General features: G+C 40.7%; 1 protein-coding gene across 1 annotated transcript in view; it reads right to left on the reverse strand.

Moving 5' to 3' along the window:
- Positions 1-14,044, reverse strand: part of LOC131901212 (disks large homolog 5-like) — a 124,795-nt gene extending 110,751 nt beyond the window's left edge. Inside the window, exon 1 of the mRNA XM_059252442.1 lies at positions 13,897-14,044. Coding sequence (XP_059108425.1) covers positions 13,897-14,029 — 133 coding nt within the window. The 5' untranslated portion in view covers positions 14,030-14,044. The remainder of the gene's footprint in view (positions 1-13,896) is intronic.
- Positions 14,045-14,351: the final 307 nt, after the last annotated feature.

Raw genomic sequence — 14,351 nt, forward strand, 5'->3', positions numbered from 1 at the left:
GAATTAACTAAAAGCTAAATTCGGGTAATATCTAAGAAGAGGGATTTTATGTGCTCCACTATAGTCTTAAACGTGATTGGTAGAAAATGTTAAGACTCTATAAGTTGCTAGGTCAATAGGAGAAAATAAAACTGCCTTCTTTTTTCATGTGGTTCTTATCTATTCAAGTTACCTGCTGTTTTTCTGGAGGGTAGAGGAAAGTGTGCTTGGTTGCTAGACAACCTGTGTACAGATAGATGCCTTTGGTAATAGTTAAAGGGAGATAGGTAAGATTTGGGAAAGGAGATAGTTAAGCTTAATTGGCACATCCACCAGGCCTTCTCAAACAGGTAGTCTGGACACTTAAGTCTGTTCTTAGAGAGTACAGAGGTATCTCTGATAAAGTACTTTCCTCCATCTGGGGATGGACCTGGCCAGATGCTGCCAATTACTTTAATTACAGGGAGGCTTGAAGTGGGGGTTCTAGCTATGCATAGCTGTCATCACAGAAGGTTCTCTAAATATTCCTTTAGTAGAGGGGAAATGGTGCCCAAAAATGATAGAAAAGCTACAATAGCACACAAGAAACTCATAGCAGAAAACAACTGATAATCAAAAGCCAAATATCACCAAGGTTCTTTGAGCCTCAGCTTGACCTCTGGAAGGCTCTTGGCTTCTTCCAGGTATTAGCTTTGTCATAATCAGCTGAAATCCTACTTTGCATATTTTTGTGACTTGCAGCAATAAAGAAACAGTGTACATACTTTCAGCACATTATGTTAATAGTGTCTTATAATTCCAATAGTGAAAAAATAAAGGCCATAGCAAATAGGCAATCAAACCAAGCTAAAAAGGCATCCAGCAGAAGAAACTCAAAACCTGGTGTCTTAATGAATTTGGAATGTAATATTATGAACTTAGAAATAGTCTGGGTAGTAAATTCCTTTGAATAAAAATTGTTTTAGTGTCTCATAAATTATCTTTGATAATATGGATTTATAACATTTGACTGATAATAGTATCTCATTCAATACTGGATTAAATTATAAATAGAAATAAGAAAACAACACTGTCTCTTTAATGTATGCATACTTATTTTATTAACAAATAGAAAAAGACCATTTATGTTGAGTATAATAATTTTATATTTTTTAAAGCTGAAGGGCACTCACTCTAAGGACAGTCTCAGATGCATGATCCTCCTGCCTCAGCTTCCCAAGTTGCTAGGTTTAGAAACATGTACCACTATTCCCGATAAAATGTATTTCTCAAACTGGGCGGTGAGATCTATGTATTTGCTTGTATAAGGTATATGTAATTGGAGTTTATATAGCTACTGCCAGGTTGCTCTCTCTAGCAGCAGCTGCATAACTTAAATTGTAACATAGGTCTATTTTCCAGTTTCCTGTCTCAAACCTTGCACTTGTGTCATTCATACTGTCCTTCTGATATTGGTTGTCATTTTAATTTTCTCCTCTTTGCAATAAAGCAGCGCTATCTGGTGGCCTCCCAGATGGCCAAATGGGTTTTCTGCTCCAGGTAAGAGGATGTGAGTCTAGGTCAGATAAGATGAGGCAACTTGAGACAGAACAAGTACTATGGGATGGTAGGTGTGCGGCTCTGGCCACAAGGCCTCCCTCTGTAACTTATGAGCAGACCATGGAGGCCTGAGCACCCATTTGTCCTGTGCTGAGCTGGAAGCCTGCAATGTGCAGACCCCCAGTGTTGAGAGGCTCCACAACCTTTGTCCCCATTGAGACACTGCGGACCATTCCCACCAAAGCCACATCCCACCAGAAAAGGCCAGCCTCCAAATAGAGCCACATGCAACACATCCAATCATAAATGGCATGTGAGGCTTAAGCCCGCCCCTGAAGCACTCTGGCCCAATGAGCATCCGGGCAGAGACTCTAAACCTCCCCCATTCCACCACATTCTTCTGGCCTGGTACAGTGAGCATGCTCAGACCTGAGGACGTGAAGGAACTGCTGAGGAGCTGCTGAACCGTTGTGGAGGAGGTCTGTGCAGTTCATTCTGGTGAAGGCTGCCCCAGGCCAGGGTGGCCAGGCTCAGGGTCTCTGAGGGGTGGACCACACGGGTGGGAGACCGCCATCTCCTCAGAGTCTGGACTTCCTCACAGCCCCGGTTCTGGGGAGGCTGAGGTGAAGGCAAAGGCCTTCTTGGCAGCAGTCTCCTCTTAGGCCAGGTCTAGTGAGGGCTAGGGCAGTCTTCTCAGAGCCTGGAGACTCCTCACAGCCCAGTTCTCATGAGGCCGTGATGCCTGCTGTGAAGATCCAGGATGGCAGGATGCAGTTCTGAAAGAATGATTCTATAATCATTCTTTCCTCCAAATTGTTACAGGCTTAACGCTTTCTGTATTTCTTTACTTTATCTTAGTGCCTGTGGGATCTGCAATATCCCTTTTCTCATTCCTTATGTGAGTAACTTTAGTATTCTTTCATTTTTCTTCGCTAGTGTGCCTAGAGATTTATCAGTGTTATATAGATATGTATCTTTCTCTTACTTCTTGTCATATTTATTTTCAATTTATTGAATTTTAAAAATTGATTAGGGGCTTCTTAGTCACTTTCTTTTTAGTATTTATATAAAATTTATGCCACAAATTACAAATTACTTAAGTCAGGTGTTAAGTATTTTATACCTATAATCCAAGCCCTTGGGAAACAGGATTCCATGAGTTTGAGAACAGACTGGGCTCCACACGTAGCTACACTGGGGCTATGCTACAGAGTGAGATCTTATTATAGAATGTACACACAAAATCCAAATGTATTCAAGTTCATATAAAATCATTTAATGTTTTAGTTTTTTTTCTAATTATGGTTTAGCTTTATTCCATAAATTTTGTTATCTTTTATTTCCACTTCGATACTTTTACTCTCACTATGACTTTCTCTTTTAATCTATTGATTATTTTAAGAATGAAATGTTTAATTTTCATTTATTGGGGATTATTAAGATATTGTCCTGCTATTAACTTATATTTTAATTTCCCTGTAGTCACATTGCACACATCACTTTATATCGGGTCTTTTATGTTTATTTAAACCTGTTTAGTATCTTGTAACATGGAGTGTGTTGAAAAGTGACTTGTGTGTTCTGGAAATGTTGTCTTAAGCTGTCATTTGAGGAGGTGTTCTGTAAGTATCTGTTAGGTGAAATTGATTGACAGCAGTATTCATGTTCTCCTTATCCTTATGACTTTCTCTGCTTCTTTCTTATTTTCTCTTTTTATAGTACAAGAACTTAATTTAATTATAATTTAATTTTTTTCTTATTACCCAATCTTATCCTGTGGATATATCAAGAGTAAAATGGAATTTTCTGTTCCAAATGCATCATCTTTAACCCTTGTTATATAGGAACTTTTGTTCCTATGTCAAAATTGCACTGAATTATTCCATATGTTCATGTTTTTTAAAAGTCAAAAACCTCATTCATTTGACTTCTTATTGTTTAGTTCATGTTAACAAATGGTAGAAAGTGAAATTTGATTTTTTTAACCTACGCATTTTAGTTTTTTATTGATTCTTTGGAATTTCATACCATGTACCCCAATCCCACCCATCTCCAGGTCCCTCCATATATGCTTCTCACTCTTTTAGAGTCCCCCCACAAAGGAAAGAAAAGGGGAATATAAATGAGACACATTAAACAATAAATAAAAAGAAGAAAAAAGTAAAGCACTTCACTCCCCCGACCCCCATCTTTCCCACCTTTCCATCATCTCTTCACCATCTTAGTGGCATTGGGAGCTGCTGTGTCTCATGCAGGTCTAGTATTGATGGTGTACTGAAGACAGGGGCCTTGAACCTGACCAACATCTCATTACACAATGAACATTTGCAAGTGAAGCTGTTGGACTTTCCCTCCTTTTGTTCTGTTGACTCCCATCTCCAACTTTAATTGTAGATTTTTCAGTTCCCATCCACTTTCTATGTGGATCTATTTGCAGCCTTCTACATGTTGACATCCAGTTATGCCAGCATGATTTCTTTTTTCCATTGTATAGGTTTGGCTTCTTTGTCAAAAATCAGGTGTTCATAGGTATGCAGATTAATGTCAGAGTCTTCAATTCAATTGATTGGTCCACATGTCAGTTTTATGCCATTACTAAGTTGTTTTTATTACTATAGCTCTATAGTAAAACTTGAGGTCAGGGATGGCGTTGCCTCCAGTGGTTGCTTTATTGTACAGGATTGTTAAAGCTATTCTGGGTTATTTGTTTTTCTATATGAAGTTGAATATTGTTCTTTCCAGGTCTGTGAAGAATTGTATTGGGATTTTGATGGGGAATGCATTGAATCTGTAGATTCCTTTTGGTAAGATTGCCATTTTACTATGTTAATATTACCTATCTATGAGCATGGGAGATTTGTCCATTTTGTGATATCTTCTTCATTTTCTTTCTACAGGTACTTAAAGTTCTTGTCATACAGATCTTTCACTTGCTTAGAGTTACCCCAAGGTGTTTTTTATTATTTGTGGCTATTGTAAAGGTGATGTTTTTCTGATTTCTTTTTCAGCTCATTTATCGTTTGTATATAGGAGAGCTACTGGTTTTTTTGAGTTAATCTTGTATCCTGCCACATTACTGAAGGGGTTTATCAGCTGTAGGCGTTCCCTGTTAGAGTTTTTGGGGCCACTTATGTAGACTATCATATCATCTGGAAACAGAAAGAGTTTGACTTCTTCCTTTCCAATTTGTATCCCCTTGTTCTCCTTTTGTTGTCTTTTTGTTCTAGCTAGGACTTTGAGTACTATATTGAATAGATATGGGGAGAGTGGACAGCCTTGTCTTGTTCTTGATTTTAGTGGAATCACTTAGAGCTTCTCTTCATTTAATTATATGTTGGCTGTTGGCTTGTTGTAAACTGCCTTTATTAGTTTTAGGTGTATGTTCCTTGTATTCCTGATCTCTCCAAGACCTTTATCATGAAGGGGTGTTACTTTTGAGACTTGTTTGTTCCTAAAAATATCAGTTGAAATCAAGATTTGGAGTTTTATCAGGCTACAACAGAGTGCAGTATAACACCATTTGTATTATGCTATGTCCATATTCATTGGTTACTCAGATGAGAGGTTGGATCATATGATGAGTAGCACATCCTGGCATGCAGGTATTGTGGATAGTATATCTTGTAAATGAAATGTATGTGTTCCACACAGTTGGTACTCAGGATATCAATTTATATCTGTATATGAAGTTTGAGAGTCTAAGATTTTCAACAAACATTCTTCTGTGTGTCTCTTTTGAGGCCTTGATTGACTATAAAATATCAAGGTCTGGGATGAGAGTTCCCTCTAACTACCAAATATGTTAATGGTGTCCATTTGCTTTCATCTGTAAGGGAGCCATTGGCTCCATTGAGAACATGGTATTTCTGGCTCCCTTTTGGTTAGGGTGTTGGATGAAGAAGAAAATATTCTGCCCTCACATCCTTCATGTTCAGGGCTTCTGAGTTTAATTCTTGCTCAGTAGGCTGCAGGTCTCCACTGATAGCAGTTTATGGTAAGGCGTGTTTCTCTTCTGGGATTGACTGGACTCCTTTCACACAGGGCTTGGTCCTTGGCTACTTGATCAGTGTTTGGTCTGGGAAGAGTTCTTCATTTTGGTTGGAGCAGGCTCCATTTAAATTGTCTCTTCAAACTGGACTTCCTAGGGTCAACATTAAGTCTGACCACATATCTCTCATTGGGTTGGCAGGGGCTCCCTTGATTTTCAGGTTTGTGGTTTCTCTTCATCAAGGTCTGTGTTTGGCCTGTAACATTTCCACTTTTTTAATTTGCCTGGTTTGTTCTATGAGCTTTGTATGAGCTCCGAATTCTTCCCAGTCAATATTTGCCCCAGACCTTCTTCTGCATTTGGTCCTTGGTGTCTTCAGAATAAGGATTAGAGCTGGGCATGGCTGTTTTCTTGGTTTTCTCTAGGTGTTCTTTCTTTAAGGAGATGGCCCAGTCCCACTTCTCTTCTTTATTAGGACCCAGACATTCATAGTGAGGACTGGACTCAGGCCCACTAATTTTCTCGGTTTTTGCCTGGTCTTTTTCAGCCTTAAGGTTATGATGTGGCCCACATCTCTTCTTCCTTAGGCCCATACTTCATCAGGGTAAGGATTATAGGCAGACAGTTTTTTTTTCTTGCTTTGTTCTTGGCCTCTGTCATTTAAGAGAATGTCCCAGGTCTTCTTCTCTCCTTGTTTTGTCTAAGGCTTTTGTCAGGGTAAGTGTTAGGCCCCTATGTTTCCTTTTCCTGCTTTGTCCCGGCCTCTCATTTGAGTGATTGTTCTGGGCCCACGTCCTTCTTAGTTTGGCCCAGTCTTCTTCAGGGTCAGAGTTATGCTAAGGCCAATTTCTCATCTTGGTGGGGGCACTGGCTTCAGTCCAGGCAAAGTTGAGGCATGGATATTCTCCTTTTCTTTCTTTGAGCCAGGTCTTTTTCCTCTGAGGGATAGGGTAGTACTAATTTCCCTTTCGGTTGGAGCCAACCTTCTTCAGTGTCAAGGTTAGGTATGGCTATTCTTTTCTTTTCTTTTTGTTGCATTTCATTTTGTTACTTTTCTTTCTCCTTTGGCCTTAGCTCTTCCATGTAATGGACTGGCCCAGGGATACCTCTGTTTTTCCTCTGGGTCAGAGCTTATTCATCTTCAGGTTTTGATGCAGGCCTTTTTTAGGTCAGGGTTTGGCAATTTTATTCTTAGGGTTGGTCCCTGGCCTTTCGGGATGAGGGAAAGCCATTGCTAAGTTAGGCTTTATTCCTGGTCTTCATCAGGTTCATCCTCAGGCCTTGAAATACTTTTGTCTTGACATCTTGGTTTGATGGTTAATCCTGGTCTACTTTCATTTTAGGTACTTAGCATGGGCTTTATCAGGGACCATGTTGGCCTGGGCTAATTTCAGGGTATGGTGGTATTCAGGCAGTTTTTGTGTTAGAGTTAAGCCTGCTTACATTGATATTCTGGGACTGTCTGGTACCTGTTTCTCTTTAGCATTGAAGCAGTGGATACATTTGAGTCCAGGTTTGTCTGAATCTACTTTGTAATTTGTAATTAGCCTTGGATTATGCTCAGCCTTTCTGAAAAAAATAACATTGGATATTGATAGAGGACGGTGTTTACAGCCCTTCTCTTACATCTCAAGTATATTCTGAGGAACATTGGCTCTTTCCAAATGAAGTTGGCACAGACACCAGCACACAGCAGAGACTTCAGATGAAATGAACTACATATTACACAAACAGAAAGGTGAAGTAGGGAGGAGACAGTGGTGCTTGGGAGAGTCCTTGGTGTTGCATTTGTGACTGTGGCCATGGTAAAGAGGCACCATGGGCTCATGTGAAAAATTATTGCTTCTCAGGAAAGATACCAAAATAGAGTCCCAACAAGGTCTCTGCTACCTTTCCTTCCTTCTGTGGTCTGCTCCCATGTAGGCATATCACAGGCAGTTAATATAACAGCAGAGGCTGGTCCTCCATTGATCTAAGGCTGCCTTGTTAGGCACATGACGATTGTGCAGACCTTCTTGTTGCCTCTTGTGCAGTGTGGGCATGATGTCCCCTCCTGTATGTCATTCATGGCATGCACTATGAGGGTGCTTCTTTGGTCCTTGCTATGGAAACACTTCTCAATATGTCATTTGACTTCTGCCTTGAAAACCCTTGGAACAATGAACCATGCCTTAGTGATCCCTTTCAAGAAAGCTCCTTGTCATGTCCATTCACTGACGTGCGATCAGGTCTTCCCACAAGGAATGTCTGCATTGACTTACCAGAAATTGATTCCTGCTCACATTATTATTGTTTTGAATCACAGGCCACTTTAAATAGTGAGCTGCCAACCTGTCAAGGGCACACATGTAACCATGAAAGTGATTCCTTATGGAAAGTCACAGAGGCCAGGCCTCACTCTGCTCAGGGGATCACAAAGGTAGTCAAGCTATGCAGATGTTTTTGGACTGGTAATTAGGGAAGGTCCCCGAAGGCCACAGTTATCATCATTGATTGGGGACAACTTCCCATCCAATCATCCTCTTCTACTACAGAAGTTCACTGTTGAGAAAAGGAAGGTCATTGGGGATGGGGAAGACTCAGGCCATATGTTCACAGTTCAAATACTGGTCTATCATTTCTGAGACTCAGTTTATCATCAAGATTCTCTTATCATGAGGCTTGTATTGTGCCATCTGCAGTATCTGGGGCTTAGGGAATAGAGCTGTTTGAAATTTGCCCTCCAGCCTGTCCCTTCACCAATATTAAACACAACTTGAAGTGGGATTGACCAGAAAGCAGAAAGCCATGAGGCTTTCCCTACCTCCTCTCATCATGATAGTTGATGACTTCTGAGGCTGTCACTCACTGGAAAGCAGTATAACAGCAGTTCATCCTGTCCCATTTTGGAAAGTGGAGTCCTGGGACACGTGCTGACACTGCCTCAGCTGTTGTCACCTTTTCTAACAAATGCTAGTGGAGATTAGTAGTAGAAAACAATGGACATATCCCACTTTGAGCATATCACTTCCCAATCTCCCATTGTCCTTTGCTTTCATGCCTCTCTCCTTCCCTGAAAGTTTATCTCTTACAGCTGGTTGGGTTTCCTTTTTATTTATTTATTTATTTGTTTTACCATGGATGCTTTTTTCTTGCCCTAATATGACATTTAAGGATAGTGGGAAGGAGGCAGCTTAGAGATCTGAGGAGTTAGTCAAGGTATCACAGTGTTCCGTTCCTCTATCTTATGAGGATGGAAACATACACTTAAGAATTGTAGCATGCAAAAAGAAAGAAAACAAAACTGAATTAACATGTTTTTCTACTGGTCCTCAACCAATAAAATCTCAGTTATAAAAGAAAAACTCTTGGGAATTTCTTCCTGTTATCTCTAGATGCAGCGTAAGCATTGTGCTATCCTCAAAGCCTAATAGGGTTTAGGGAGGGTGGCCTCAATAAAACCAGGTATCTAATCACAGATTGAAATGATTTTCCTGTCTGCAGCAGCAGAATCCGGAAGAAGAGAAGTTATACAGTTGCCCAGCAGAGACGCCTCTTTGCTGTCTCAGCCTGGAGGCCTGTGGTAACAGTTACAGTAGGAACATCCCACCTGGAAGTCTTCCAGTGGACATCATTTTATCCTGGGAACCCACAATTTCCTGGTCTTCACCAAGTTCTGGATAGCCAGTAAGTGTTTTTAGTTTTACTTGATGGTGATGATTTACTATAATCTGAAAGTGCAGTAGAAGAGGAAGAAGAAACTGAAAACTTACATATGCTTGGTGTCAAATGTTATCTAAAGGGCTTAATATGTGTCATAGATTGTAGATATCTTTCTAAGAAAGATCCTGAAACATCTACACATTGTTAGCAACATCTTAGACAACATCAGTATTCTAGAGGCATGGAAATTCCATGCACAAAATGCAGCATGATAAAGCATGCCCCACCCAAAAGTAATAGTGCCACTAGCCCATCATAAAGGATGAGGGAACCATCATTGTTGTGCCACAATACACACATGCTTTTTCACACACTATACTCACATATATGTGCCCACATTCATACATTTAGAAACATGTATTTGTCTACACCTTTGCATGCACACACACACACACATACACACACACACACACACACACACATGCAGACACATAGAAATATACATTAAATTAATTAGATGTACAATAATTTGGTATAACAAAAAATAAAAAGAAACAAACAACCTTTGTGGTATTGGTAAGCATGTGTATGGTATGCATGTTGTATGCAGAGCTATGGGTATAGTTATGTGCATGTTTTTATAAGTACCTATATGGTATACATAATATGTACAACCATATCTAACTGCATATACATGTGTATATAAATATAAAGATAAACTGAAATCCCAACTCCCAGACACCTGCCAAGGAGGCAACAGAACTTTCCGAGTGGCCACCTTGCTGTGTTACCTCTTTTCTACCTTCAACTCTGAGTACCTGTTATGTTTGTTTGAAAGGCATAACTTTTTAATTTACAACAGAGACATTGTTTTGCCTTTTTAGAAAATATGTAAAATGTAGCTTTCAAAAAATAGAAACATGAGAAATAATCTTTGCTTTCAGTATCTAGAAATGAATATCAAAACTTCCTTCAACACTTTTTTCTATAACTGTATATCATTTCAATATTTTAATATTAATCTTATTTTTTAATTTTTTCTCACCTGAATAATGCAGTCTTCAATATATATGTCATGAGGTATCATTCTCCGTGATGGTATTGGCCACTACTGTCTCTATCTAAAACATCTTCTAGTTGCCAAGAAGTCAAGTTGTTAATTCCTGCATGGACTAGTTTATATTTCTGTGTAGACTTAGGAAACATTTATTACACTAGGCTTTGAAGATACAGAGGTAACTAGGGTGAGTAGCATGGGAAGGGGATGATTGGGTGGGCTGACTGCGTGTGTTGGGAGAGTTCTAGTTAAATGGGTGAAAAGTCATGTCTGAAGTAATAGGAGGCAAAAAGGCAGAACAGAGGAGAAAGATATTTCTGACTCTGCATGCTGCTACTCAGTGTAGAACAACAGATCAGCTCTTACCCACTGCATGACACATGGCTGTCCCAGATTTCTACTTAGCATGGTGAAATAATTGTCCTTGGCTTGCTCTACAGTGGTGTCTATAAAGATGATACAGGTCTAAAAGCATTCATAACAAATACACCTAAATGTACACCCCTTACAAGGTATTCTGCATCAGAGCTGGTTTATACCAAAGTCCATGCTCAAAGGGTCGTCCAGAAGTAGAATTCTTTCTTGAGTCCATTGTTCTCTGTGAATTTATTGGATACCTACTGTCTTAGTTAGGGCTTCAATGCTGTGAAGGGACACAATGACCACAGCAACAATTATAAAGGAAAACATTTAATCAGGTGGCTTACAGTTTGAGAGGTTTAGTTCATTATGATCATGGCAGGACATGGAGGCATGCAGACAGATATGGTGCTGGAGAAGGAGAAAAATGTGGAGATGAAGGTACATCTTGATCCACAGGCAGCAAAAAGTCCTCTGAGACATTAGGCATGGCATGAGCATAAGAGATCTCAACCCTCCCCCACTGTAACATAATCCTCCAACAAGGCCACACTCTCTCCAACAAAGCCACACCCCCTAATAGTGCCAATCCCTATGAGATTATTGGGGCTTATTGCATTCAAATTAACAAACCTCCAAGATATCCTTAGAAGGCATAATAAAACAGATTATGGTGGGGCTAATAGAAGATGTTTTTGAGAGGAGAGTACTTTTTTAAAAAAGAGGAGAGTCTTATCATTTGTTTCTACCCATCTTAGGTTTCCTTTTAGGGACTCCACAACAAAACAGAGATTACTAAAAGAAAAGCATATTCACTTACCTAGTGCAAACTTTCACAGCACAAGACTTCCTAAGGTAGAAAAAAACCCACCAAAATTGCTTAGACATGAGATGATTTTTTCAAGATTGTTTTCATCCAGAATTGTCATTCCATAGAATATCCTGTGCTTAAGAAGTAACCCTTAAATGTGCATATTTTCACATAATATTAAGAAAATATTCTAATTTACAATTGAAAGAGTCAGGTACTTTAAATGTACATTAATAGCAACATTTTGACTTCACTTAATCAGTATCAAATTAATTAAATGTAAAAGCATATAGTATTGTTGCTCAGCCATTGAGTGAACAAGGGAGTTGGGAGAAGACAAACACAGCATCATCAGCTGCCATTCATCCCCACCTCACTGTCATTTGCCCTGTGTGCCTCTAACCCTGAATCCTAGATCCCTGTGCACCCAGCCAGGCACCATACTCATTTGGAGAGGTCCCTCTTAGACCCAACTTAATGAGCTTCCAGCTATCAGGAAAAGGATGGAAAGAGGTATCTCTCACTGAAACTGTTTGATACGTATGAAAGTCTAAGAGCAACTGCTACCACTGTACATGCCTGCACTGTCTTTGAACAGGTCTATATTCCCTGGTCTATGCCACCCCTAGTCAGGCTACCAAGCATGGAAGACTAGAACAAAGACTTTGATACCAACATCTCACTTGTGCCTAAAGTCTCAACAGGAAGAGCAAACAAACAGAATTAATCCATCCCCAGAAGTCCCCATGCCTCATCCAAATGGCAGCCACCACAAGCAAGGCCAATCATGTTGGTTTGGAATTGTCAGCCAATACCTGATGTGATGCAAGAAAGTCCTGGACTGCCTGGTGCTTTGCATCTCCCAGCCCGATAACCTGTGTGCAGGACTAAAAGCAACTGAATGTCTCAGACCTGGGTACATGGATGGAAAGTTTCGCTCTCTGATATTTATATTGGATATCCATGAAACCTACAAAAATCCACTGAGAATAAAGTGTAGCAACCTACTACCCTGATACCTCATTAGTGGTTCTATGCCTCCTTTGGCATTCTTTGACAACCAGAATGAACTGAAAAAGGTCCTAGCACAGCAGCTGCATCCTTGACCATTCCTGGCCCTCTGCCAACTACCCATCAGAAACCTCCACTTTGGATCTGCTCTTTAGGAACCCAGATAAGCAGCATAGGCCCATGGCTTCAGATGATCACAGCTACTGAACCCCATTACTAGAAGGTCTAGTTCTGGCCTCAACTCCTCCCTAAAAAACCAGAGTTCTCTCTTCCAGTCAGTATGCTCAGTCTTGCCAACATGTTGATTGGTGAACCCTATACGCACTTAATGAATGCCTCAAGGGCAGTTGGCATTGCCACAACACTGGTGATTTCACAAAAGATGCCAAGGGCTCTCCAGGATACAACAGAATTTCCAGAGAAGGGACTGTTAGGGTCACTGCCAACAGCCTTCACCTATCTTATAACAAACTCTTCCCCAATTCACCAAAAGCCAAGCTGCCCTTTCCAGGAGCCTTCCCTGAGACACAGCGGAAGGCCTTCAGCACCTCCTCCTTCCAATCCAGAGATCTCTCTGATTCATTAGAATCTAGTTCATTCTAATTCAATAGTTCATCATGTATGGAGGGCAAGACTCATTTTCCAAACTGTGCCCAGGAATGGCTCTTCTCATCCTGATGATCTCTAATTAACAAGATGAGAAATAAAGGATGCTAAGAAATTAGCTCAGTATAATAGGGAAGGAAGATCAGTTCCACGAGGTGAATAAGCACATCAGAGAAGATCCACGGGGCAGTTACAATGTATGAGAATGGTGGAGGATTGTGTGGGTCCTGTCAGAATAATGATAAGTAAAATAGGTAAAGATGAAACTTTTACCAAAAGCTTCAGGAGAATACATTCCATCCATCATGATGTTAGCAAAGTTGTTATCAACCATTGAAAGTGTGACTGAAAATACCACAGGTGAGCCCTCTGACACCAAGAACAAATACTTTAAAGAAGAGTGATTTCCCAGTCCTGCACTCAAGGTAGAGGGAAGATGACTGGCTAGTGAGAGGCAGAAACTCAGAAACCTTAGGGATCACTGACATGCAGCAATACTTGGCGGCTCCTGCCCGGCTAGTGGGTTGTTATTTAAATGTGAGAACCTCTAGCTCTGTCCAGGGACTTTACTCTCCTTGTTATTAGTGACACACACCAAAAGAAATCCAGTGTGGGTGAAGTGCAGGGCTGGTACTGAAACCTCTTTAGTCCCTCTGGGCTTCCTTCCCACTCAGAATGAAAGCAGAGGGCCCTCAACAGAACAGCTGCAGCCTTGACCATCCCTGGCTCTCTGCCAAACTAACCTTGAAAAATCCTCAACTTTGTTCTGCTCTTGAAGAACTCAGAGGACTAGGATAGGCCCATGGCTTCTCAGAAACTCTCACCCCCTTAGCTCCACTCCTAGAAGGATCAGCTGAAGCCTTCCTCCTTCAGGAAGCTCCCCAGCCCTTTTCCAGGACTCACTGCACTTTCCCCAGAACCATTTATTTCTTGATGTGTGACATGGAGACTGATGGCCATCTTCCTTCTGCCTCCCTTTGGTCTCCCTGTGCTCGCCATCCTGTCTCCCAAGAATCCTGTTCAGTCTAGTCGGCATGTCTGTAGTTGAAACATGAGACACTGCACAAATGCCCCAATGACAGTTGGCATTGCCACAACACTGGTGACATCACATGGAATGCCAGGGCTCTCCAGGATACAGTAGAATGTTCATGTGCTGATGTCACATGGTATAGCTGTTACATCCCTGTCTCATACCTCACCCAAAAGTGACTTGAAACCAAGGTGCCATTTGCAGGAGCCTCTGGGTTCACAATGGAAGCCTTTAGGTAGATCCTCCTTCCAAAGCCAGAAATCTAGGCCTCTTCTTCATTAGAAACTTCATCTAAGTGAAATTGAAAGATCATTTTGCATGCACT

The sequence above is a fragment of the Peromyscus eremicus genome, unplaced genomic scaffold, assembly GCF_949786415.1.
Source record: "Peromyscus eremicus unplaced genomic scaffold, PerEre_H2_v1 PerEre#2#unplaced_57, whole genome shotgun sequence".
NCBI classification, from domain to species: domain Eukaryota; kingdom Metazoa; phylum Chordata; class Mammalia; order Rodentia; family Cricetidae; genus Peromyscus; species Peromyscus eremicus.